Below are 27,056 nucleotides of genomic sequence, written 5' to 3'. Positions count from 1 at the left end.
CACGGCTAGCCACAAATCTCTAATCTAGAGCTGCAACTAAGAATTATTTTCATTCACAATGAATCTACCGATTATATTCGATGAACTTGAATAATCTTTCAATGTAGAATATGTCAAAAGAAAGTACCCACTGAATCTCTCAGAGCACAAGATGACACCTTCAAATAATTGCAGATCAAAACCCTAAGATATTGATTTTACAGTGAAATCCTCACAATGGAAGAGCAGGAACTAGTGAATGCAATTTTTGTTTGTAAAATGACTGAAGCTATGTATTGATTATCAAAATAGTTGTTTATAAATCTTCTGTAGATTCATTAATCAATGGATTAACTTAAATAAAGCAACTTAATTAACGCAAACTTTCATTCTTAAAAGACTGATTTCTTATCTACTGAAAACAGTAAGTTTTTTTTAACCATCTGACAAAAATGTTCGAGAATGGTGGAGAACTGCAATGACGCAAAGAAAATAAACTGTTCTTTCTGACAATAACTATGACTCTGAACAAAGACGCCTCATTATCTTCTGTGAGTTATCGGCACCGAGGCTTGCCAGCAGATCAATTTATGGCTTGTTGTTACAGCAAATGGCAGGAAAAAAAGCAGTTGTCCATGTAGACATACAGGAACAGAGCAACGCAATTCATTTACCATCGGAGCTGCTAGAAATGACTGAACACTAATTTTTGTATCACAGGATTATGATGTTCCTGCCAAATGTTCAGGCATTAGTGGAATTTTCATTGAGATTTATTTGCCCTAGTCAATTTACTCGTACCATTTTAAAATATGTTCGTTCTGTTCTTTAGCTATTGTTACGCAACCCATCATGACATGTTTTTTTTGCTTGCTCTCTTTTGTTTGATTCAAGGTGAACCTGTTACCTATAATCCTCTCGGGCCGTTTTCTGGTTTTGTTTCGTTCCGCTAATTGACACATGAGAATGATGCTGTCATATAGGACGTGTCTGAAGTGTTTCCACGGACATATCCAACTTCACTTGAACAATGTCTGCATACAGTGTGACACTAATTGCCGCTCACTAACTGACTAGCATTCTACAGCTGATCAACTGGTGCGCCACCAAAACTTTCCCTCTATAATTTCTGTTTTGTGCGTGGGAGTAGTAGACACACAGTAACTAGACTGTTTTAACTTTCTAATCAGAGGCAGAACAGGGCGGGTCTTTGCCGAATGCAGGTGGGAAAATAAATCAAGCAGTTCAACGAGCTGCACGGGCAGCAGGTTGGACACATTCCAGCTAAAGAGTTGCATGCTTTCCTTTTTGTAGGCATCAGATAAATGCACACACAGTTACAAAGGCAAAGGTTTAAGGTGAATCAAAAGAAGTAGTATAGCCTGAAGTATAAAAGGACGGTTCCGAGAAGATATGAAGACGAGAGATGGGAGAATGAGGAAGGACGCTGTAGAGCTGTAACATTACACAGATGTTTGTCGGGCTTGGCTGGCCGCGCTCTAAGAACTGAGCTTCCGTTTAAGCTGATGTACAACTTCCTCAGCACAAGAGCAACAACAGCAGCAGCGGCAAGTGCCCCTATTGCTGGGAAGAGTCCCCAGCCCATCTCTGGCCGTTTTGCATTACTGGATAAACCAGCCACCTGTGGTCTGTCTTGTAGATGGATATCTGCCATTTGCAGCAGCTTGCTGTTCCAATCTGGGGCATGTAAACATGTTTTGACTGGTCAGGTGCTGCTGAAGTGACACAGCGTGCTGGCGTGGGCACAGTTTCTGGCACATTATTAAACAATGTTTCAGGAAGTAAAGCGTACATTAACATCAGCCACCACGTGAAGAAGGACGAGTTGTTTTGACGATGGCCAGTGACGTAAAAGCCTCGGCAAGAAAACATGCTTAGTTATGAAAGCTTTTTCTTCAAAAGGAGCAAAAACAGCCATTTTTCTGAACAACACTGGTACCGGAGAGTTTGCATTACTGTTTACATGATAGCTATAATTACACATCGGCAGAATATTGGCAGTGCAAATCTCACTTTTGTATCATAAGCTGAAACATGCCAATTCATGAGAATGCTACATATTTTCATTAAAGAATGAGGTGGCATTTTGTACAAGAGACAACACAAAAAGGGGGGAAATGATGAGGGGAAAAAAGAATAAAGGCGGTAAACAGCACTGAAGTAGAGGACACATTTCCAGGGTAACATAATCTCCCCTAGTGTCTAGCCACCTGACCACTGGGAAACAACAGCACTGTCTGCTGCCAAAGTAACACACAAAACACACAGAGCCCTCAGAGACGCACCGGCTTTAGCACACAGCTCACACAGGAGACTAGGTGCTAGAGAAAACACTAAACTAAAAGTCTCAAGGCCAGCACATTCACTTACACACACTCAGAGCTCTATTACTTTGAATTGATTTCCCTTTGCCACAAGTGGAGAGGGGGCGAACCTCTTTATATATGTCAGATTAAACTTGGAAGGCAGAGAGAAACGGAAAGAGATGGAACGACAGGTCGTCAAAAAGAGGAGAAATCCGATCCTCTGCAAGTCCATCATAGCCACACACACACACACACAGATAAAGCCAGAGACGACTAAACATAATACTGACATAACCCTGACAACTCAGGTTCCAGCTAGCGCGCGCACACACACACACACACACCCCCCAGGGTTCCTCTAATACACCTCCTGTCAGCCAAAAAGCGACCGTCTCAATCTGAGCCAGATACCTTAGAGCTTCTGGAAAAAAAACATTTCCGTAATTATGCTCATTACCATGTTCACATAATCGCTTTGCAAATGCATCACGATTGTTACACGACATCTGTTCCTTCTTGTGAAAAAGGGACTTGCGTCACTGCAGTGTGATAGGCATTTAATTGTCAAAATACGCACTCTATTCAAAGAACATAATATACTTGCAAACAAACCTTTTATCTGTCAAGCAGAACCTGTCGGTGAGAAACTACAGTTACTGTAGTATGTAAAAAGGATGAAATTTTAAGCCTGTTTTAAGCCATGCTCACATTGAGTCATTAGGTCATCATGCCCTTATTAATATGAGTTGCACAGTTGTAATAATAAAAGGTTCATCGCCCAGAGCCATAGCCAATTAGTCTGCCTCATCCTGGATTAAAGCTGGGCTTCTGCAGTTAACCCACAAAAGGCAAGGCCTAGTTTGGCCTTTTTCTGGCAAATTAGCTGATACGCTTTTTGAAAATCATGTTAAACTGTAGTTAGTGTGGTTTCAAATTTTGACTACCAGCTGTGACACATTCAACACAAAAATGTAACTAAATGCCATGGCTAAACGTGTGGGCTGACAAGGAAAGGTTAGCAGGGCGACATCATCTCTTTGTTTTACTCAACAAATGAATGGAGTTTGCCATAGCCGGTGGCGAGGCTACTGTAATTCTTTTAACTTTTCTGGCTAGTTTAGGCTACAATACAGCCACCTTGTAGGCTACAGCGATGAGGTGAAAGGACTAACACGGCATAAGGGATTAGCTTTGAACGTGGCCATCTGTCTGAACCTCTGGATTACAGACAGTACCATAGGAATCACGGTTACTCAGAAAAGGACAGAGAGGAAAGGAGGGGGAGACGGGGAGGGAGTGATGCCTGACGGATTAACTATGACGACTTCTTCAGACCTTCACTTGGCCCTGCGCTCTGCCATAGCCTCTGGGTCACATGGGAAAATGGGAGGAATGGGAGGAATGCAGGGTACAGCGGCTGAGGAGGCAGGAGGGTGTGAAGAGGAGGGGAGCTGAGAGGGAGCAGAGGAAATGTAAGGACACAGGATTCCCTCCATGAATAGTGAAATGTGTCCCTGCTGCTTCCCCTTCATTTCCACTGCTGTCAAATATGGTTTTCCTCAGTGCTACAATACATAAAAAGACGATGACGCCTGTTAACTTTAGTAATGAGAGATACATTCTTTGTTCACTCAGGACCTGCCATTAGAAGGAATTAGGAAGGCAGGAGTGGAAATTGGTCAAAATTATTACAATATTATTAGTATTATAAACAAGAGTTTTCTGATGATTTCTTCACACAACTCTCACCGTTCACTGTGCACACTGTGTCACGAGATCAGAGTCATACTGTCTTCTGTAAATTATAGGTCTCTTTCATTTGGAAATGCTATACCTCATTCAACATGATCGAAAGACAATCTATTCTTGTCAACTGAGTGATACCGCTGTTTAAAAACAGAAATGGGTTACTTATTTCAATCAGGCAATGCCTTCATGAATAAATATAGTTTCTACCAGTGCAGCCAACATATAGAATATAGTTTGCCATGAGGCTGACAGATAGTTAAATAGGGGATATTAGGAGATAGCTAAGGGCCTTTGTAAGGTCAGTGATGCAAAAGGCTTTGCTTTAAATTGTACCACTAAAGCGATGCTACGGGAAATGGACTATTAATAATGTATAATTGTGCTGCAATTAAGGAAATGACCCATACCAATGAAAAACACTGGTATTTTCCTTTAAGAGCCATATTTATCTTCTGGACAGGATCTCTCCAGCAACATGATCTATCCAGAGTGCCGGGTCACATGGTCCCACAGCCCAGTCTCCCTGGAGTTCTGTTGCTAGAGAGACTGATGAAGTATAGGGAAGCCCGGGGGTAGGGGGTCGAGTGTTTGCCGGCTGGATACTTAGTAGCGCTGCTGAGTTGTCCTTTAAACCTGCATCAGCAGTACTAGCAGCTATGTACACTACATGTTATATATGCAGGGTGTTTTTTTTTTCCTGCCTGCATTTCTTGTCTCTCACACCAATAATTCTAATGAAAAGCTTATGTGCCAAGTCTTGCACTGCCATCGGGGCGGACTGGCTTGCATGCCGATTGCTGACGAACATGTTTGTGTGCCTGTCTCCCTGTGTGTGAGTGTGTGTTGTGCTGGGAGCAGGGAGGGGATAAATTTAGCGCTTTAGCCCCAGACTGGAGGCAGTGGCCCTTTATCCTGCACTGTCCTACTTAACTGAGTGCTGCTCTCTGCTTCTGCCTGCCACAGCGCACCAGGACTCGCACACTCACCTCCCGACATCGGGCCAAAACAACAGAGGAAGAATGTCCTCAGCCACATAACATACAGTCATGCAGAAAAGTGCAGACAGTCGCGTGTGTTTATGTAGGCATGTTTGTGATTGTATAACTAAGTTTTGCATTAACTCATTATCATTCGCTCTTGTAATATGAGCTGATGCACGCTGGCCTCATTTCATAACAGCTTGATTTGTTAATGATGCTTTCAGTCAGTCAACTAAATGCACAGCAGAATATACACATTTAAATACAGTGGAGCAGTAATCTAACACTCCCCTGATTGCAGCGCAGTTGGAGTACACTGTAGATCTTGTCAATACTGCTTTTAATACTGAGCGCATAAAAAGCTGATGAAAAGAAATGATATCCCTGTTGTCCCGATCAAACTGAAACATCAAAGCAGGCAAGATTTAACGTCGCTCTGAATTTCTGTGATGCAGCCAATTAGGAGCAAGTAAACGAGTTAGTCTGCCTTAAGTTGACCAATAGAGCACGAGCATCCCGCTTCACCTTGGAAACACACAATCCCATGGTGCATTTCCCTGCTGCCATGACAACCAAGAGGAGCTCTCCCCTCATCCACCCCCCCCCTCCCTTGTGTTCTCTCCCGCTCTCTCTGTTTCCTGAAGCCAGTCTACCTAGCAGCATACGGTTCACAGAAACAGCCAGGCTGCACAACTTGGAACCGCCTATACTCCAGACAAAGAGAATTACTGTCAGCTGCATCGACACATACTGCTGCATTTGTAGTTCACATGAAAAACAAAGGCTTCAACCAATCAGTGTGCTTTTTTTCTTTTTTTTGTCAATCTTATGCACAATTAAGTCGTTGTCAATATTTTATTTTAACTTTAATCTTGACATATTTATTTTTCTTGGAGACAAAACGGGAACCACTGTAAAAAATGTTTTAAAAATATTTTAAAAAAACACGGCTAATTCCTCATAATAACAAAAAGAAGACCGGAGGTAGTAACAGAGGTCATCATTATCAAAGGTTCTGAAAATTCTGTTTTCTGCTCACCACACACCTCAGGCTAAAATTAGATTGGGGCAGGAGGAGGACACGACACTGTCAGTTGGCAACTGGTGGCTAGTATTTCCCGTACACGGATTTAATTTTTTAGTATTTATTTATTATTTCTCTATTTCTACCTTTCGATGGTCCGAAGCCCGCAGAAATTTATCAGCAAATAATTTGATAATTGATTAGGGCTGCAACTACAGATCATTTTTATAATCTCTTACCCTGCAAACCATTTTCTCAATGAATATGTCCCAATCTGGATGTTAGCTTGTGTATACAATGCTATTTTGCAGCCTTCTCTTTCCTAAACCAATTAGGAATGATGTGGTTAATTGCCTTGTTAACTCATCGTACAACACACTTCATTTAAACTCATCTAACAACATAAAACTCAAGAAAACCGTCTTAATTGTTGTTCCAACAATCACCAACTCTCGTTTGGTTGAAATAAATCCTTAATTTACAGAGTTAGATGTGAAAATATTGTTTTCCCTGTTGTCTCTCTCTGCCGTTGCTGGCCTTGTTGTGCTGACGTTACTGGGTTAGCTCGCTGAGTGAGAATCTGTCGCTGTGAAGCAGCTCTCACTTGTTCTTCAGAGGCAGACCATTAAATTATCAAGATAAAATGACAAACACCACCCAAAGAAACCCAGCTGGCAATCAGCTAATCGCCCAATGCAACTGGACAATAAGCGTGCAGACTCCCTGGAACTTTTCAATACCGTTCCCTGTGGACTCAACAAGTCACTGAGAATGAAGTAAGATCTTCTGACTTTAAAGACATTGTCGTGCCAACCATGAGGATCAAGTCTCCCTAGGGGTGAACACTAAGTTCTCTATGGCAGTACTGGTGGGACAAACATGGGCATCCCCATAGTGATAAGACGTATCGAAGCTAGAGGAGCTCTGGATAAAATGCATGAACATGACCGATCACTCTGTTCTTAGCACTGCTTTGTCCCCCAGAAACAATATTACTTGAGCAATTCAATAAATACAAAACATCAGCAGCAGCACATGTTTCACAGTCAGACCAGCTGGTCTGGGCGCAGCAGAGACATAAAAAACAAAAATTATTAATAAAAAAATTAAAAAACAAACAAACAAAAAAATCACACAAAAAGGGTCTATTAAATTTCCTTCAGTTTTGTGGCGCTTTGTTTGTTGAAATCCCAGCATGGCTTGAGCACAGCTGAACACACCGAAGGGAGAGGAAAAACATCCTTGACAACAACTAAGATTCAGGGTGGTTGCACCACTATTTATAACCTGCCCAGTCTGCTCTGTGACAGCAGAGGGGGATGGAGGGAAGGGGAGAGAGGGTGTGAGGAGAGCGAGGAGAGTGAGAACCAGACACACAGACAGAGAGTGGCCTGTGAATTCCAGAGCAGAGGAAAAGACCATTGTTTGGGTTTTTTTCCTTGACTGGGGCCCTCTGTCATCAGCGAACTGGTTAAAGAGGCAATAGAGCTAAAAACAAGCCATGCATATAGCTTAAAAAGAGAAGTGGCTTGTTCTTCAGTGTTATTTTGCCTATTCTTTTGTCTATTATTCTGCCAGTTTAGTGCAACTCTATCATACTTATCCTGAGAGATGGGAGTCATTATCTACAGATGCAAGGCTCTGAAAGAGTCTGCATAAAAGCTGGCAACTACAATCTGCCACCTCACATTGTGGTTTCTGATAAAGACAAGCTGACGGCAGAGAGCAGAGTTCTGGCCTTTTCTACCCTGGACAGAGCAGCTGGCCTGCAAACAAACACACACACACACACACACACACACAAATCTGTGCACACACAAGATTATGTTGCTGTATGGCCCCAACGCAGCAACATAACCGGTCACTTGACTGGGAAATGTTGGCAACACCTCCAAAACAACTCCAAACAATAACACACTGACACATGCGCACACAAAATACAGCGGGGAGTTTGTTAGCTATCAAATGCATTAAAAAAAACAATAAAAAACAACTCTGATTCGAGAACTCTTTTCAATTTAGAGGTTGCTCTTTTCTTTCTCATCTAACACAGCCCTGCAGGTGTAACACATGCAAGCATAAATCTGACACACCTCACACTACAATTCTAATTTTCAAAACCCAAAAAATAAAAATAAAAAAACAAAACTCACAATTTAAGCTAGCAAACAACAGCTGCATGTTAAGTGTGGAGACAGCGTGAGGTAAGTAGAATCCGGGAGTTGGTGGGGGTGCCGGGCAAACACCGCTATAGTCACTTTCTCCTACTACCCACGTCTCCATCTCTTATCAATAAACCCAGACACCAAGGGCAAGAAATCTAGCTCAGCAGATAGGAAAGGTGGAGGATGTTTCAGTTGTACACAAACACACTTAGAATGAAGGGAGAGATGGACAGTGCAGGCACTCCGGCACAACAGCACCTCTTTCAGTATTTTTTAAAACTCTCATATGACAACGGTAATGTATTGTACAATGCAGGGATGTCCCGAGTTGATCCACAGGATTGGGACAGGAGCCAATCCAGACATTCTTTTCAACCATCAATAATGTTATATAAAGCCTGATCCATTTAAGATCCTGTGTTTGTGTGCCTTAGGTTCAACAGCAGTCAAAAGTGCACAGTTGCTCTCCATGCAAAGCAACCTGCAAAGCAAGTGACCCGCAAGTTAACTGTGGGGCACGCAAAATAAACCAACAGCAGCCAGCAGTTTCAACTGAACTCGTACTATGGTGATGCTGGAGATAAAGAATCACTACAGAGTGGAGATGAAATGGTGTGAAAAATTCACATCGCGATTATAGAGACCACAATTATCACAGTTTTCAGTACTATCACGGTATGGTTAAAATGTGCTGAAATGTTCAAAAAGTACCATTTCAACTATTTTTATATTGAAAACCACAAGTAAGATTTGCAGCACTTCCTTGTTTGCAAAACGTTAAAATATTAACAGCCAATATCTTGTGCAAACATAAGAAAACTATATCAAATGTGCATAAAGTTAAAAAGTACATGCAATGACCCAATGCGCAATTTACATGAATACAAATTAATATCTAGTCTTAGTCTTAAGAAGACTAGACTGTAGTGTTTTTACCAGAGTATGTAATGCTGAGAGCTTCAGTTTACAAGCTGTTAGCAAGTCAAACAGACAAACCATCACATGTTCCCCAATTCTGAAGTCTACACATCATGCACTGAGCCACAAGTTAACTTGTGGGTTGTAGTATGACGATGACTGATGGGTGTTGCCCCCTCTCACAGCAATTTCGCAGCTCATCACTTCTATAAAAGACAAAATACTTCCAAACAGACCTATTCTGCTGAGGACTGGGCTGAAAAATCTGTCAAAGCCTTCCGCCATGTTGTCATTGTCACCACATGTTGCATGCTGCAACTTTAACTTTGGTTGATTCTGGACAGGATTTAGAGTTTTTCAAAGCACGGTAATCGAACACAGTTTTAATGATGATTGCCAATAACTTCATGTTAAAGAAAGTATTGGATAAATTAAGCACCAGCAGGAACTCCCTTGAACAATATATGCTCTTTCATATCTGCCTCTATCCAAAGCAGCATCAATTTGTATCAAGTGCTGCACAGCGGGAAGAGAAGCTCCAACCTTGGACGTGTGGGTTCAATAGCATACAAACTGAACTTAAGCACAAAAACTGTGAACTCTGTGTCTGTTGGAGCAGTGAGATGCACCAGACCACATCACAGCCTAACAACAACAAACATAAAAAGGATAACGGTAAGAAACAAAAGCCAAGAAAATACTCATTTCCACACTGCAGATCCACACGCAGAGCGCTGCCATAAAGTAGAGACAACATGGATAGGAACTCAGCATAACAAGTGGTGCGTACGTACCTTTTGTTGATGGGCTTCTCATCCTTCTCGTAGGGTTTGACAAACCACTTGCCGATACGAACGAAGCTGCGATTCATGAGGCAACGCTCCAGCAAGTTGTGAATGGCTTTAAACAGCAGCGTGCGACATTCGTAGGAAAGGCCGTTTTCCCACAGCCCATCATCCTCGGCTGGAAAAAAAAAAAAAAAAAGAGGAGAGGGACAAAAAAAAAAAAAAGGTGAGGGGAGTGGAAAGATTTAAGAGGTGTTTTTTTGTCATTTTTACAAATCTGCAAGAACTTTCTCGGGCATCTACAATGTCAAACTTGACAGCACAAAAACTCCACTTACAATTACAGTGAGAAGGGTGCATGTTGCTGCTGTGGTTAGTAGAAACCTGGTATAAAGCAGCCTTACACTTCAGATGGCACAGTCAATAATAGGGATATTCATCAATACTTAAGATTAAGTATAGTAGCACCAACTGTCATACCAAACATACTGTCACACTGTATCAGCAATATCAAGCTTTGAAGTAAATAATATTCACTTTCACCACCCGGCTTTACCTTGTTTAAGTTAACAAAGTGACTCATAAAAAGGTCTTACTGGTAAAAACAGCAACAAGATTTTTTTGTTTTGAAGAAGGCCCTTTCATTTAGGGCTGGGCAATAAAGCAATAATGATAATTATCGCAATATGATTTTCCTCAATAACAATATAATAAATGCTCAATATATCGTCAATAAATATTTGCCTTAATCAATTTGAATCACGAACAAATGAGCACTTTATTTATTTTGTTAAGAAAAAAAAGATAAACTAATCATTTGTTGAAAAAGATAATAGTTTTGAATGTTCTACCTCAGACTTGTGAAAAGATCCACTGTTTGGCATCAAGTGATTGTCACGATCTGCCCATAAAGACAAGTTTAACCACATAATTAACCATCTGGTTTCTTCAATTCTCACTCAGGAGCAAAAATCAGCCTCTAAACTTGAAAGAAATAATGATTTGACATATATTGTGATAATTATCGATATCGAATGATATGAAATGTTTTTATCGTGATAACATTTTTGGCCATATCGCCCAGCCCTACTTTCATTTAACAAAATTACTAGAACTCCAGTATAATATCACAGTCAGTAGATAGTAGGTAGATCAAGAGGAATTGAGGTTTAAATATGTATACACTTTGTGTGAATGACATCAACTCTGAGCACAGTTTCACAATGACAATCTCAATGAGAATTCAGCCCTATGGCGGGATTTTGAGATATTATGAGACACCTTGCAATTCCAGTATTTCTAATAAACATAGACGTAGCTTTGTGCAATTTTGCTTATTTTTTAATCAAAACACACGAGGAAAGCCAGAGATCTTGTGCATTCAATTGTAAAAAAAATAATCACAGAAGGAGACTCATGACCAGCCATTTAAGACTGCACACCTTGAAGTAGAACTCGCACACTTCCTGGAATGCAAAACGGTAATTCATATCTGGAGAGACATCTGAGAATCGTATCACAAAACGGTGTCAAACAGGCAATGAGAATGCAAACAGGAGTGTTTTCACCGAGACAGAGAGAGAGGTTAAGTAGAAACCTGCTGCTGTCTGCTTTTAGGCTGTGGAGGTTTCAGGTGCTTTCTGCTCCTTCACACGTTCAACTTTATTACCAGTAACAGTACACAAATTCACGGTTCAATAGTACCCTGGTTTTGTTTTCGGTACAGCGAGAGAAAGAGAACAAAAACAAGATGCTACTTCTTTTCCTTTTGCTGTAAAAGTGAACGCACACAAAAATTTACGAACGGTCAAAAAGGAATGTGAAATTAAACACAAGGCAATAGCTATGTGCTTTAAATGTATGTGCACTTGGCTCAAACACATTCAGCATACAATGCATAAATTCCATGTCTTCTATGAAACTGATTATGTTAACATATCAGCTCAACATCTCTTTTGGGTTGTTACACAATCTGGGATAAGCAAACTAGCGCGGTTAAGCTAACAGAAAGCAACTGACACACTGCTTACACTCAAGCAGAACTCGCACTTTCGAGTTTCTGTTCCAACACCTGCAACGAGTTGGACTGTAACTAGACCGCGTCAAGCTCTCGGGACTGTAATTATTTGGTTCATATGGAGCACTGAACCGAGTCACAATCCAAACTGTGTGCTGTAACAAGTTGTTCAGGATGGATAAATGCACCACTACAACCAAATCAGAGTTGCTTTCTGAATCACATTTTACGCTGGCCTGAATGCTGGTCTAATCTCATTAACAGCCACTGCTCACATCTTACAGCACTTAAGCTCCTTTCAGTCAAGACTGCAGCAAACATCTCCCCAAGTGTGCCGTCTCTGCCTGAGCACAGACGAAATAAATACCGGGTGTGACCCACCCTTCGTGTCAGCTTGCCTTGCACTAGGGAGGCAGAAGCCAGCCCAGAAGCAAGTTAATCAAAGTTTATTGAATTATTAAGTGAACCCTCAGCTTGCTGTTGTAATGCGAGGGTAGGTGAAGATATTTTACATTTTGATGATTCCAAGGCTATCAAAATAGGAAATTACATTGATTTCCTTCCTTCCACAAGAGAGACACCATGGTCCCCCAGCCAGCCTGGCAGGTCTGAGAAGATTGTTTAAGGAAATGCTGAGAGCTCTTATGCTTTTCCTGAGTTTAAGCAAACAGCCAGCTTTGTTGCATGGACGCAATTATAAACATCTGCTAGAAAAATGTAAACGTCAATTTTAATTTCAAAAGGAAAACAAGGTATCCCAAACCTATCAAATCCACTGTCAAATGCCACAGCACCACTACAAACAATAAGTCTGGCTAGCCTTTAAAACCTTACATCCAACCAAAGGAAAACAACCTCAGGCTACCTGCCAAGTAAAGGGGCCTACGTGCCCGGTGATTTTGAGAGCAATAGACTTATTCATCAGGTGCACACACACATCTAGATGGATAAGATCAGGAACACAGAAAAGCGGGGCAAAAGCAGGAAAAAGGAAGGAAAACAGCTATTTCCCATTAGAAATGAACAGCAACTGTATAATAAAAATAAAACAGTATGAAGCCATTTAACTTTCTAGAAAATGTGGATGTGATGGAGTATGCATGCGATCAAGAAAACTTTTCATCAAGTCTGCTTTGAGTAATTTTCCAGATGGTCCATCCTGAGACATGGCGGGCAAGTGGGCAAAAAGTCAATAAGAGAAGGAAAGCCGACCCACCGAGGCATGACAGCGGAGTAAGAGAAAGGACAGGGAGAAAAAAAAGAAAACAAAAAATACAATTTAGGCCAAACTCCAATGCTTAAGAAACAGATCAGGGTGACCGATAACATCTCATTTTCCCCTGTCTTTCAGAAGAGTAGCAGGGCTCAAATCAATGGCAAGAGAGACAACTACCCAGGTGCATTTTGCAGTTAAACCTGCAGCCCTGCTTCAGTTCTCTGTGGAAGATGGCTCTTCTGTAAAACTGGCAGAAACCTCCCTACACCTACTTTCACATCAAGCGCCATGGCAATCCCATCTGCTTTCGTCTGCCAAGACCACATCTGCCCCGTACCTCCTCCTCCCCGTCGCCTGTTCCTCCTCAGTTTCTCCCTCGAGCTCTAAAACAGGCGTCTGGTTTACATCAAGAGTTCCTAACGACCTCATGTTCATCATTGCAATGCCTGCTGCAACACTCCAGACAGACAACAAATGCTGCTGTCAAAATCCAGCACACATTCCGATGTAAACGAGGTGACAATCAATGCAAACTTAATAAAATAAATACATAAATTAAAAACAAAACCAAACAAACATCAAGGGCAGGGGTGACTCTCTGCTCCAGGGACAGACAGGACTTGGCTTTGCCATTTCTAATGGAAGAATCCCCATGACACATCAACCTGCCACAATGACAGGGCAACAAAATCCTTGGTGCAGTTGTCTCCCCAGGTCCTTGAGCAAAATCCGTTTGAGACAAAAGTGAGAATATTTCACTACCGCCCATCACGATTTCTCAGAGGCCAAGGCGACGCATTCGAATTGCTCATTATATCTCACCAACAGTCCAAAATATGCTTTTTAATTTACCGTCAGATATGTAAATTCTCCGTATATGTATAGCGTCTTTCTAGTCTTTACGACCACTCAAAGCGCTTTTACACTACCTCTGCATTCACCAGTCACACACATTCTTACACTGAGCCTAAGTGCTCAAACAGAAACTAACATCCATACACACATTCATACACTGGCGGAACAGCAGCCAGGGGCAATTCGGGGTTCAGTATCTTGCCCAAGGACCCTTTGACATGCAGCCTGGAGGAGCCGGGGATTGAACCTCCTGAGCCACAGTCGCCCAGACAGGGTACTCGCCAGATATGATCCTCACAATTGGAAACAGCAAATGTTTGGCATTTTTGACTGAAACAATTAAATCAGCGACATTGCCAATTCATTTTCAGTCAATCTACAAAACGTTTAAGATCTAATGAAGTACGCTGACGTAAACATTATCCAACCTGTCTGCTGTAAATGTGCATTTTGCAGGGCTATCTCCTTCCTGTTTAAATTTTGACCACATGTACTTAACTGTGTTTGTGCCCACACGTAGTTTTAACCCATGAAGGCCTAAGAAGCCCTCTAAAAAAAGCATTCTAATACCTGAGGCACTGTTTGAAAACAACCTCCTAAAACCTGTGGGTTTTCTGAAAAACTTAAACCTATTTTTCTCAGCCTCTGTAGCAGATAGAAACATGAAATAAAAACCACTTGAGAGCTTATACCTTTGGCTGTTACTGGAAGTGATTGTCTTTGCCCTTGTGTTCATTCACATTTTAAAATAAATGAATAAACAAATTCAATACACAAAGAAAACTGTTATCTGAAATTAGTCAATATCAAAAGTTTTTTTGTTTTTTTGTTGTTGTTGTTTTGTTTGTTTGTTTTTACAGAACACGATGCAGCAAAATATTCTTTGGGTCATTTAGAAACAGTGTTATCACACAACTCCGTTATGTACAATACTGTAGCAAACAGCGCGGAATGAGATCTCAATGGTTAAAACCATAAACCTAAATTTCACCAACAAAAGCCACAATGTTCTGAACAGAGCTATAACAAACACTAACAAAACGAACATTAAATAGCAAATTTAAAGAGGTCATATTCTGCTCATTTTCAGGTTCATCATTTTATTTAGGAGTTGTTACATAGTTTCATTTACAAAAAAAAAAAAAACCCACCATATTTCATATTGCATTTTTCATGTGTAACGTTTTAACTGTGCACTGTATCTAACGTTCGGTAGAGAGGGTGGGGGTGAGGAGAGGCGGCTCAGTGTGTTTCTCCACCAGTGTATTTGAGGGCGTGCCACACATTATGACGCATGTTACATAGTGACGCAGATAGGTTACGGAAGTAAAGGCTGGACTACAAACGAGCTGTTTTCAGGCAGGTGTTTTTATTTGCAAAACTATTACATGCACATAAACAATATAACACAATAAAGAAAAGGGGGAAAAAAAGCTAAAAAAAAGCATAATATGACCTCTTTAAACTACTTAGTCCAGCACAAGGCATAATGGGAAATGAGTTGCTACAATACTCTCAGCACTGCAGCACATGGAGCAGAGTGCGCATCATAGCTGAGCAGACGATGGTGGAGTCAAGTTGTGTCAGTAATAAACAATGACCCCATCATTTTCCCCTTCATCAATTTAACTCTAATACAAACCTGTCCCTGACAACCGTCACATCACTCATCATACTTGTTTACTACATTGGCAAGCTTTCATACCTTGACAGTTGAGTGAAAGCTAATATGTGAGCATTTTAGCCCATTCTGCCCTTATGTTAAATTAATAGCACTGTAACAGTAACATTACATGCATTCACCAGACTGTTTTGTTCAAGTCCTCCGGTAGTTACATTTACATAATTCATGATTCTGGTTTTCCATCGGATGCGTTAAAAGTTTCCCATGAACATTTATAGCAGATGCAGTGGCCCAAAATTCCAGCTTGGTGGCAGATCTTGTGCACAAGTGATGGGAGGGCAGGGGTTGGTGTGCTGTGGTCAGTGCACAGGCTGAAAGACGAGTGGCCTCATTTAGGCAAAGATTTATGAACCCAGCTGATGGCTGAGACACTTTCATGTCTCTGCCTCCTGTGTAGCAGGCCCAGATGAGCTGACCTTTATAAAAGCTCCTAAGTGGGTGCACAGCGGCTCTATCAAGAATAATCTGCCACTAGAAAGGACTATTATACATTGAGATACAACGCAGCATCAGTACGCTGCTTAATATGACAACATGACACAAGTGTTTCGAGGGTTCATGAAAACAGCTGTGAAAGTTAAGGAATGTAGTAAAGGCTGAGGAAGATTTTTTGGAGGTCCACTCCCCAGTTGCTCATCTGTGTATAAGCAATTAGAGCAGCAGTCAGTCATTAAACAGCAAGATTAATGCCTTGCGATCGACTGTGCTCATGGGGATTCTACCAAGCCTGGCCAGAAGGTTTTCTGCTCTCCTCCACTTCTTCCTCCTCTTCGTCCTTATCTGCAAGGAAAAAAGAGAGAGAACCAATGGTGCTCTCTAAAGTCTCCATTACTAATTAATGCATATTTCTTAAGCAGGGAGGAAGAGAGAGAGAGAAAGAAGAGAAGGAGACTGCACCCATGGGCCGGGGCTGCGTGCATGGCCGAGTCCCTGCGCTGTGCCAGTCGATGGAGATCCATCAGAGAGAGCGAGAGAGGGAGATGGAGCAGGAGGAAAAGAGGAAAGCGGAGGGTGGTTCACAGGCAGGAGATTAGCCCTGGAAAATTGATCCCCAAGCACAAAAGCCATCGGCCCCCTCTAGTTTTTCCTCCTAAGAGCTGGTCTGGGTGTATCTATTCATCATCCTCTGCGTTGCACACTGAAGTTTAGAACCATGTTTTTTTTTTTTTGGGGGGGGGGGGGGGGGGCAACAAACATTCACCAAAAAGAGAGTTTTGCCAGTGAGAATATGCTACATGGGGAGGTTAAAGGTCATTCCAGAAAGCAATGTTTCTGTTACCAATTATTTATCTTAGTCACTTCCTTAATTAGTCTTAGCCAACACCAGTACTTCACAGCCCAGACTCCTCAGTGTCCACTTTAAAGCTTCTGGACCATGTTTACAGCTGAAGTGTGGAGATTTTGAAATTCTGTTTGACTTTCACAGGCTGTCCAAGTCAATAACATTTGGAAATTCCAAAGAGTGAGTGGCATTTCTCCTTTCTGAATCCTTGCCTGGGGCATCCGCTGGGCTGCAGTGCATACAGTGGGGCCTTACATCGTTGGGGGACTGAATCTGTATCACATTCATTTTTGTGTGTCATCGCTCCTGCTCTCCAAGAGAACAAGTGTGCCATTAAAATTTAAAATACATTTCAAGAGCAGAGTCACAAAACCACATAACTGATGACTTGACATTTTGCTGCAAGAATGTGGTTCTGTGAAAGACAAATATGATCCTACATTTTCATATTGTCAAAATTTGTCAAATCAAAAACATTAACAATCCACAGGCAAGTTTCACAAAGTGGGAAAAGGCAGATACGAGTACTGATGGGCTGCAGGCTGATGGAAACAAGCACCAGGAAACGAGAGTGGCTGCATGGCAGCAGCAGCACCAATCAAATAAACATGATTTATTGAAGTCAATACAATTGCCGTTTTAAAATGACAGCTGTCCAATTCAGATTACAAAAAAAATGAATTTGAAGACTACAATGTGCAACATATCAGCATGCCACACGACCAATAAATCAACCTGCTGTGTAATTTTAAAAGGGTACTTGTCAACGACTGCGCAGTGCCTTAAATCAGACGCACATGGGGGAAAATCTGTTTGCATTTCTAAATGCATTTTGATGTCCTGTGTCCCACATACTTGGCAGCACTTTCATCTGTAAGAGTTATTTTAAATTTGGAAAGTGGTTCCTGTATTGGATATGAGTAGGCAGGAATAGTCTTAGAATTATATGGAGAGCAGGAAACAGTTTTGTTTCTTTTCCCTACAGGCTCACTGATGATCAATGTAAACTCGTGCCACAAAAAGCGTAAAGCCAGTATACTCCATTTACCAGTAAAAAAAAAAAAAAAAAAAAAAAAAAAAAAAAGAACTGACCATGTACAACATCTTTCTCCGTTTTAGGGTTTAAGCCCGTTTTACACAAAATCAACAGCAGATCAAATCTTTCACCTGGGTCAGGTGGCTCATCGTACATTTGTCATTGTACAGACAGGAAAACTCCAAAGCACTGCAAATAAAAAGCAGACAGAATTTCAACAGATATTTTGGTATTTGAATGCTGTGGAGATTTGTTGTCAAAAAGAAAACATCTGTATTCTGTAGGTAGAGCTTCAAACAGAGCACCTCTCACAGATATGAGGGCAGTTCAATAATCCTGAAATTGTGAGATCTTCACAGAAGATGAGGGGGGAAAAAATAGTCTGACCTGTAAAACTAGCCAGCACGGCTCTTACAGACTACTGAAATATGCCCTTTGGAACTGGATATTCTGCCCTGAGGTGCAAAGGAGGGTTGTTTTACTTCAACAAAATTCAAAAACTCCTCTGAACTTGGCAAAGCTAGAAAAATTCCAAGAATTACTGCTTACCCGCAAAAAGCATAACAATAGTCAAAAGATCACTGTGGAAAACAAGCTCACAGGTGCTGCTAAATTGAGCGTTTCTTCCATCAATCTCTGGATGGATCACAAACAATGTGTTCATCAACTGGTGGAGGAGATGGACATTTTAAATGCAATCCTCTTCTTCCCTCCCCCACCTTTTCTCTCTCATTCTCTGGAGATCTGACCCATCACCCAGTAAGGCGTAAATGTGTGAGCTGCAGAGCTGGAGGTGGCTCGCTGATAACCTGTTCTGAACAGCACATGACTGTCTCTCCCCATTTAACCTTGTTTGTTTTCATCAAATCAGACGCTTGCTACTTCACCTTCAACTTAATCAGAAGGTAAGGAATGACTGCAATGTGAAGCCCGCCGCTCTAGAGACACATGCAGCTAAGGGAACAGTGAAAAAGGAAGACCCAGCAGGGAAACGTGGTGCCAGACTGCCAGAAGTGGAGGGAGCCCCAATGGGAATTTGTCATACCGGGGAAGGATGCTATGGAGGTGGGAGAAAGGAACGGGGACAGACTAGTAAGAACTCTATGGAGAAATGTACCACTAGGGATTCCACGGTGAGGAAATCTTCCCACCCCGTCATGCAAATTAACCTTATGGACGGCTGTGTGTCTGGCCTCTTTGGTCAAGCTTTCACTGCAAGGCCCATTTTGAAGCCTTGCCTCAAGATGTTGCCAACTTCATTAGTCAGTACTGACAACGTGCTAAGTATTTTACAAATTAGAGATGGACAAACTGATGAACGTGGACACTGTTGAGCAAAAAGTAACTAGATGGGTTTTATTTCTATAAATAAAATTAAAAAAAGATGGTGGGGGCGGTGTGCAAGTAAAGTTAATGGGTGTGTAATCGGTGTATGCCTGAACACCGTGTAGCATCCGTAACACAGACTACCGCGGCAAGCCAATGTACAACAAAGCAAGACATGCAATCATTTCTATGCCAAAAAAAAAAGATCAATGGATCTTTGAGGGGAGGAAAAGGGGGCCATTTATCTTTGGACAGTCAGGATATTCCACCCGCTTTTGAGGGGAGAGGACTCTGATGCGAGCCATGCATTTGCATAAGAATACATGCCTATAGTCAAACGCTGGGAAGTTTGGGGGGGGGGGGGGGGGGGGGGCAAGCAATGGCATTCACTTGTTGGGAATAATTTCTGTACATGGCCAGGGGAAGATTAGAACTGGTTTTCCTGTTGTGTTAGTACTAGCAAGACGGGCTGTCCAACAGTGTAGAGAAGGGGGCTTGGTGGTTACCCTTACGTTAGTTCAATGGTGATTAAGTGTCAGACGTTGAAAGATCCCTCAAGTTTTCCACCCTTCACTACTCTCATCTCTGTAGCTCACTCCTTCTCCCCTCATCTCCCTGGAGAGAAGGGATTACTGGCACACTGGTTATACAGAAATGGCACTTGCTCAAAATTAAAAGACTTTCACAGGCCGCTAATCTAATGAGGGTGGAAGGCGGTGGTGGGGGGAATGAGCAAGCGCCATTTCAGCTTGGCGATATGAAAGGAAAAGAGCGGATTTTCATGTTTACCGCCAGCACTGCATTAAAGACTATAAAGAGGCTGAAAACACAAAAAGAAAAGAGAGTTTTAAAATTCTCAAGAGAGGCTAGGACCAAAGGCAAAATAAAATCCATCAAACTTAGTGCACGGGTCGGGCTGGAACTGCCGTGGTCTGCCTTGCCAATGCTAGCTGGTATTTGTAGTTTCGCACCTCCACAGGCAGAGCACCCAGAAGAGTCCACAAACGGAACAGACTGTCAATCATCATCATCATCATCCCACTTCTTGGGCTACACGCACACACTCTGCCAGAGCAGTGATCTTCAACCCTGGTGCTCAGGATCAAGACAACCTTCTGTCAGCATTCACGTAACATCCCCTTATTTCCAATTAGATGGTCAGAGCCAAACCCAGCAGGAGTACTGACAAGTCTACTGCACTAAGGGCCAAATTATGCTTGAAAAGTATTGGTTCGTACGACGTGTTGTCCGGCTGTGTAGGAAGGTAAAGGTGTTTCCAGTTTCTCTCGGAAGACATTCATAGTGTTGCACTCTGTTGTTCACAGGAAAAGTGACAGCGCTAGAGAAGGTGCAAAGTGGGGTGGAAAGGTGTGGGTGGGTTTTTTTTTCCCCCCGAAAGCTAGTTAACAGTTCACATATACAGGTAAAGCTATCTAGACAGAGGTCCCAACATCCCTCCAGTCCCGTCTCGGCTGTGTTATCAGGTCTCAGGACACACCATCCTGAACACACTGATCAGCAGCTGCAGATCGGAGGATGAGAGAAACAAGCCCTCTGGCTGACTTCGGATCCATGTAGTGAGGCTGCTCTGCTTCATTTCACTGGCAGAGCCCCACAGCAGCTACAGGACGGGGAAAGGCTCAAGGAGGAGGAGGAGGAAGAAGACGACGCCTTCTACTAGAGAGAAGGTGGCAGCAGCTTCCAAACAGGAAACACAGACTACACCGCCCATCTGGGAACCATTCAGACAGAGACACAGTTGAGTCAGGGTGCTAAAACACTTGAGGAACATCGAGAGCGGGGAACGTTAAAAGTCTCATTAGGTGCTTGGGATGCATGTTTCATCAAGATCATTCTCAATAGGAAAAGATGCCATGTAGATATGATTTATAAAGAATTCAAGGGACACCACACATCTGAAACAAGACCAGCCAAGAGTACTGCCAAAATATGATTCATCATTATGTTTGAAAATACCTGGAAGGGAGATGTGGCGCAGATTTTTGGTCGATATTCATTATCTAATTTCTATCTCATGAAACACAACATATATAATGTTTAATCTCCCCAAAGCCAGTGTAAGAACATGGCACTGACTCCAACAATTTCCAAATATAGATTCTCCATACCACCCCCTCCTACTTGAAATGTAGCACACTCCATTAGAGGGCCTGAGCCAGACGCTTCAGGTAATTACCAGGACCCGTTAGGCCTGAATGAGCTGCCCATCGTAGCCTTCAGCTCCCATTTTGAGTCCACTTCAGTCACAATGTCCTATAATGAAGGAGGGTCACAGACGGGCTGTGCTTGGCTCAGACTCCAAAGTTCAATCTACATGGCAGAGAGCATGAATAAAGATGGCCTTTTCCATCTTCTACCTCTAATGTTGCTGTTACCGAAGAGGGAAAGAAGAAAGAGCGCGGGGGGCATTTGCCTCTTTTCTGCATGGCTGCTCCCGCGTGCTGTGTTTCTCACTCAAGATAACTTTACATTACTTGTTCTAAAATGCAATGTGCTTCATCTTCTGTAGGGCAGCGCGGCCAGTTAGATATGATGACCTCTCTCTCCCTCTCTCAAACGCACACGCACAATAATGGGACGTAATGCCCAGTGTCTCAAGGGAGCGGGAGTAGCCCTACAGGCGTTGGCGCTACCACCCTGGCCGGCTAGCTGATCACTCAGATGAGGGTATTAGGGAGGTGTCAAATCACACAGATTTTAACACTTCCCCGAGGCTCTCAATTACAGGGTATCTTCCTGGTGCCTACCTGACAATCAAGCAGTGAATATCATTTTTCATTGTACACCCGATAACGTATCTTGACAAGGTGATCGATGTTCAAGTGCTTCTTTTACAAAAGCAGAGAGCCCTCTACATTTCCAGCTATCTTTTACAGCCATCACTCTTTTAGCTACATAACCTTGAATGAATCCAACAAAAAGCCCATTGGTAAAGGGAGGTGACATCCATATTCATAAATTGTTTTTCGTGCCAGTGAAGTGATTCTGAGTCATCAAATAGCAGTCTCCTCGCTCTCATTTTCTAATTTATTAAAAAACAACTAGAAAGACTAACTTGGCTGACTACCTGCCAAACTCTCACGCAGCAGCAAGGTATATTAACTGCTTTTGAACTTTAACAAACTCCTCTGACTCAGAGAGCCCTCTCCCTGTTCCCTAGAAGTCAATCACTGAATCCCCACAGGCACCCTGGGTGTTGTTCAGTAGCTGACCCTGACCTCTGACCTCCATGTAGCAAGGAAGCAGCATAAATAGGATGTACCTGCATAGCTTAATAAAACACAATTATTTTTCCAGTTGACATGCTCTTATGTGTATGCCTAGGGGCCCCCACCTGCAAGCTCGTGATGGATGAGATCAGCGAAGTTCGGGTCATCCCCCCACCAGAAGAGCCAAAGTTCCCTCCGGCCCTGCCGCTGGCTGCGCCGCCATACGCTTAGCACGTCGGCCTTCAGGCAGCGGCTGAAGCTGCATAGGATGGGATCCTCTTCTGTCACTGGGAAGAGGATGGGTGCAGAGGTGGGACCCTGCGACACAAACCTCTTCCATTTGATCCCTGTCAAGTCGGCCTGCGAGACGAGGGAGGGAGAGAAAGAGACCGTTAGGGTGCAGAGTCACTGCTTCGTGCTCCACTCAGCACCTCGGAGTAAACATGCACTGAGCAAAGTGTAAAGAGTAGGTATTAATCCTCTTTTATGGGGCAGTTCACCCACCAACTACTTCTGACAAGACACCCAGGATGTTAAATTTGAAGACAAAAAAAATAACAAAAAACAGACAGAAAGGGGACACACGGCAGATGACAAGAAAATAGCACAACTTTGAGTTGATACAAAAGAGACAAATTGGGACATTTGTTTCTGCAAACAACTGTGTACTTGTGCTTCAGGTGCTTTCAATATCACCATGAACAACATGTTCGCATCACAAATAGGAAAAAACCAATGTTGGTAATGTGGTCTCACCACCTTAATCCTCATTATTGGAGAGTGCTGGGGAGTCGGGGGGGGGGGGTACTCTGCCTTTCAGTAAACGCTGTCTGGCTTTTAGAGAGAGAACAAAACACACAGGAAAAAAGCCTCATAGGCAGGAAATCACTGGCTGGGTTATTAAGTGTTAAAGCAGGAACATTACGCTCCACTGCTAGCTAGCGCTGCTGCTTATCACCCAAGCGCTGACAGACTACCTGTGTCTTCCTAAACACGTGCACGCATACTAACTACCTCAAAACAAACGCGTCATGCCTTATGCGTACATGCCCATCTCCAACTGGCAATCTATCTATCCTTGTAGACATTTCAAGTAATCTGTGCGAACATGGACGGTTCATTTTCATGCCGTTAAGTTCTATTCCGTTCAGGCTGAGTTGGCAAGCCGTCCCTCGGTATATTCAACCAATTAATCCATTACAATTCAGGGGATATCTTAACTCAAGTGCGGAGGCGCTGAGCCTGAACAAGTGATTACCCGTGGTTATTGCGAAGCGGTGGTCTTTCGCCTGGCTTGGGATAAGCTGGGAGATTTGTGGCGTTAGTTGTGATGGTGGTGGTGGGGGTAGGTTGGGGACTGTCAAAACAGAGCATTGTGTGGCGTCAGCTGGAGCAGAGCTGGATCACAACAACACGTTAGTAAACCACAAGGTGTAGTGAGCACACACACAAGTGGACAAATCACTAATAAAGCTTAGGCTTAAAATAGTTTGGACTCATCTACATTCACATCCAGGTAATACACCACTGCAGCATACAGGCTAGATTTTTTCCCCCCACAATTATGAAGTATACACCGTATGCATGAGCAACAAACAGAGCGCGTGTTTAGTTTGCTCACCACCACACAAACTCAAGGAAAAAAGGGGCTGGATGCATTGTAGCGTCTTCCTAACTTAACAGCAGTTGTCGAGGTGCATGATGAAAACATCATAATCTCTGATGAACAATCTGGCTCCTAAGGAATTCAAAAAGTTGCTATGCATGCTGAGGACAAGCTCCAACCGAGGTGCAAACAGCAGAGCTTGGTCTGTGTGTAATGACAGAGCGGCAGCAGTTAGGCTGCTCCTTCCTGAGAGAAGCGCTACAGTACACCTGCATCTTGCTAGGAAACATCTGTGCACACAATGCAAAGGGTGCTTGGGGACAACGGTTAACTGTGAAACCAGATCATAAGCAGTACAGCAATTAGCAAGTGAACCCCCCCCCCCCACATCTTACTGACCATGGCCAGTCCCCAATGGCATTGTGTGTTTCACTGTATAAAAGGTTTTGTTCAAAAGTGCCCTACAGATTTTATTATGGGCCTCTCCTCCCCGTAGATATTGGTTTCACACTTGTAGACGTGATTATGTGCAGCACACAGACAGCCAGGCAACAAGCTGGTGACAGAGCACTGATACCTTGGTTTGAATTACATGACTCTTATTCACATAAATGTTTTGGTAACTCTTGCTCTACTCCACACTTAGTTGTGTTTACTTTTTGTAATGTTTTTTCCCCCCCTAACACTATCCAAATATGCTTGCTTTGTCTGATATAACCCTTAGAAATCCACTTCATGTTTTAAAAAAAGTTATCTCACAAGCCTTATGAGAGGACCTAACTGTAACCAGCGACCACTTAATTCAAGAGGGATGTCCATTAAATTGCTCTCACAGGCCAGTTCTAATATGTAGTGAACACTGTGGATACAGTTACAACATAATTCCTTGACACTTTGTTTTTGTGGAGGCAGAGTGCATTGTCTTGTGTTCGCATCACAGAGGTTTAAAATGCCTCTCAAACTAAACATGTCGCACTGCATCTTCTTCTACGTAGCGTTACATTTGCAAGAACAAAATAACATAAGGCAAGGCAAACTGCTCTCTATCCAACCAAATAAAATCTGAGTACAGCAATTAAGCAGTTACAATCAGTTGTCAAACAATTAAGACCATTCATTGATTAGTCAATCAAATAAACTAATGACAGCTTGGATTATCAAAAAACTGTAAAGTATTTAAGAAGTAACAATAAAAAAAAAAAAAACATATGCTGGTAACAGACTCTCAACTAATAAACACGTTTTCTTAGTGTTCACTATCGCACCAATAAATTAGCAAAAGTAACACAGAGTCGTCACATGCACATGTGAAGGTTAAATTGTGGAATTAACAGTCAGCCTGGCATACGGAGACAACACTGGCATGCTTCTCACTAATAACCACATACAACTGCACACGCGGGGAAACTTGAACTAACTGACCACATCCTGTGGGCACTGAAACTTTGACCTGGTTCATTTCTGAGATTTCTCTACTGTAGTGGCAGCCACTTCTAAAATACTGATTCACGCTGCCGCTGTGCTGCTCATGTGTGAATGAAATACAACAGCCCACAAGAGCACAAGGCTAGGCTCTTCATCTTACATTACAGTTCTATTCATCACCTTCTGTGTGACTGCTTCTGTAACTATCAGGATGTTTGCATCTAGGCTGCAGTTTCTCTGCCAAGTAGGCAATCAAATACATTACGAATCTCTCCTTTTAGAATATATGCCACAAAACAAAACCTTTCACTACGGCAACGGTGGTATACAGGAAAAAGTGTAACCAAATGCTGCGTGTTACCGTCAACAAGCACTTACTGAATGTATTGCGTTTATTATTTTAGGGCTATATCTCCACCCTCCGTATCAAACATGATCACTTACAGACGCTACATTACCAAGCTGTTACAGCCACCTTTATAATCACTACTCTTTACAATAAATGATCACTGCAGTAACAGTGTTAAATTTACAACCTGATAGTTTAATATAGATATCCTTATCTAAAAATATGAAAATGATATAAAAATCCATTTAATATTTTAAAACCACTAAGTGCTAGTAGTGACAATAACTACCACCTGTAAACAGAGTTTGATCAGTACTTGGCAATTGCTACTACAATCCTAATGTAGTTTAGTTTCACTGGAGAAAAGAAGCCGCTGCAAATGTTTGTTACAGAGCAATGACAATTTGAGATACATAATGTTGACCAGCACCAGAGACGAGTTGAAAAAGTGTTCACTGACAATCAGGGCGGTCTTTTCTCTTCTGCATTGCTTGGATGCTGAAGAGCACAAGGCCAACAAGCTTCACCCCCAGTCCTCACACCTCTAGTGAAACGCTTAGTTTAATACGGTGTGGCTGTGGTGAGAAGGTGGACTTAAACTGGACACTTGTACAGTATGACTACACGTTTGAGAAATGTCAGAAACGTTGAGGTGCTGAAGAAGCTCTCCAGAGCTGGGTGACTTCATTTTAATGACACACGTCAAAATGTGCTGAACGTATGTGGCAGAATCAGACAAAAACATCTGTAGTCAATTTCAAATGGTCCAGGTCTCTCGCCGCAAGACTTCAAGCAGAATGTGTTGTGTTTACACAGGAAATAAACCAAGTATTTGTGCTGCTGGTTCACAGTGGAGGTAGCAAACGATGTAATCTATCATTCTACAAACAATAGAATTAAACCAAGTATCCCCGTTGAAACACTTAAAGTTCATCTTTCTATTTGACACAGAGATTATTTGTTAAGGTTTATGTAGTACTGCTAGGAGGCAGCCTTATGTGTTTCAAAACAGCATTTTGAGATGTTGCAATTAACTCTAGTAACAAAAAGCATCTTCTACAACATCATCCCAATAATAACGAATTCCCTAATTTTTAGTTGAA

General features: G+C 42.3%; 1 protein-coding gene across 1 annotated transcript in view; it reads right to left on the bottom strand.

The window, feature by feature from the left end:
* Nucleotides 1-27,056, bottom strand: part of med13a (mediator complex subunit 13a) — a 74,707-nt gene that overhangs the window by 44,039 nt on the left and 3,612 nt on the right. The window contains 2 exon segments of the mRNA XM_038707727.1: nt 9,937-10,105; nt 22,699-22,933. Coding sequence (XP_038563655.1) covers nt 9,937-10,105; nt 22,699-22,933 — 404 coding nt within the window.

This window comes from Micropterus salmoides, unplaced genomic scaffold (genome assembly GCF_014851395.1).
Source record: "Micropterus salmoides isolate LMB-PRFRI ecotype aquatic unplaced genomic scaffold, ASM1485139v1 Ms_hic_scaffold_9, whole genome shotgun sequence".
Lineage (NCBI taxonomy): Eukaryota > Metazoa > Chordata > Actinopteri > Centrarchiformes > Centrarchidae > Micropterus > Micropterus salmoides.
This window is presented reverse-complemented; position numbering and strand designations above follow the sequence as displayed.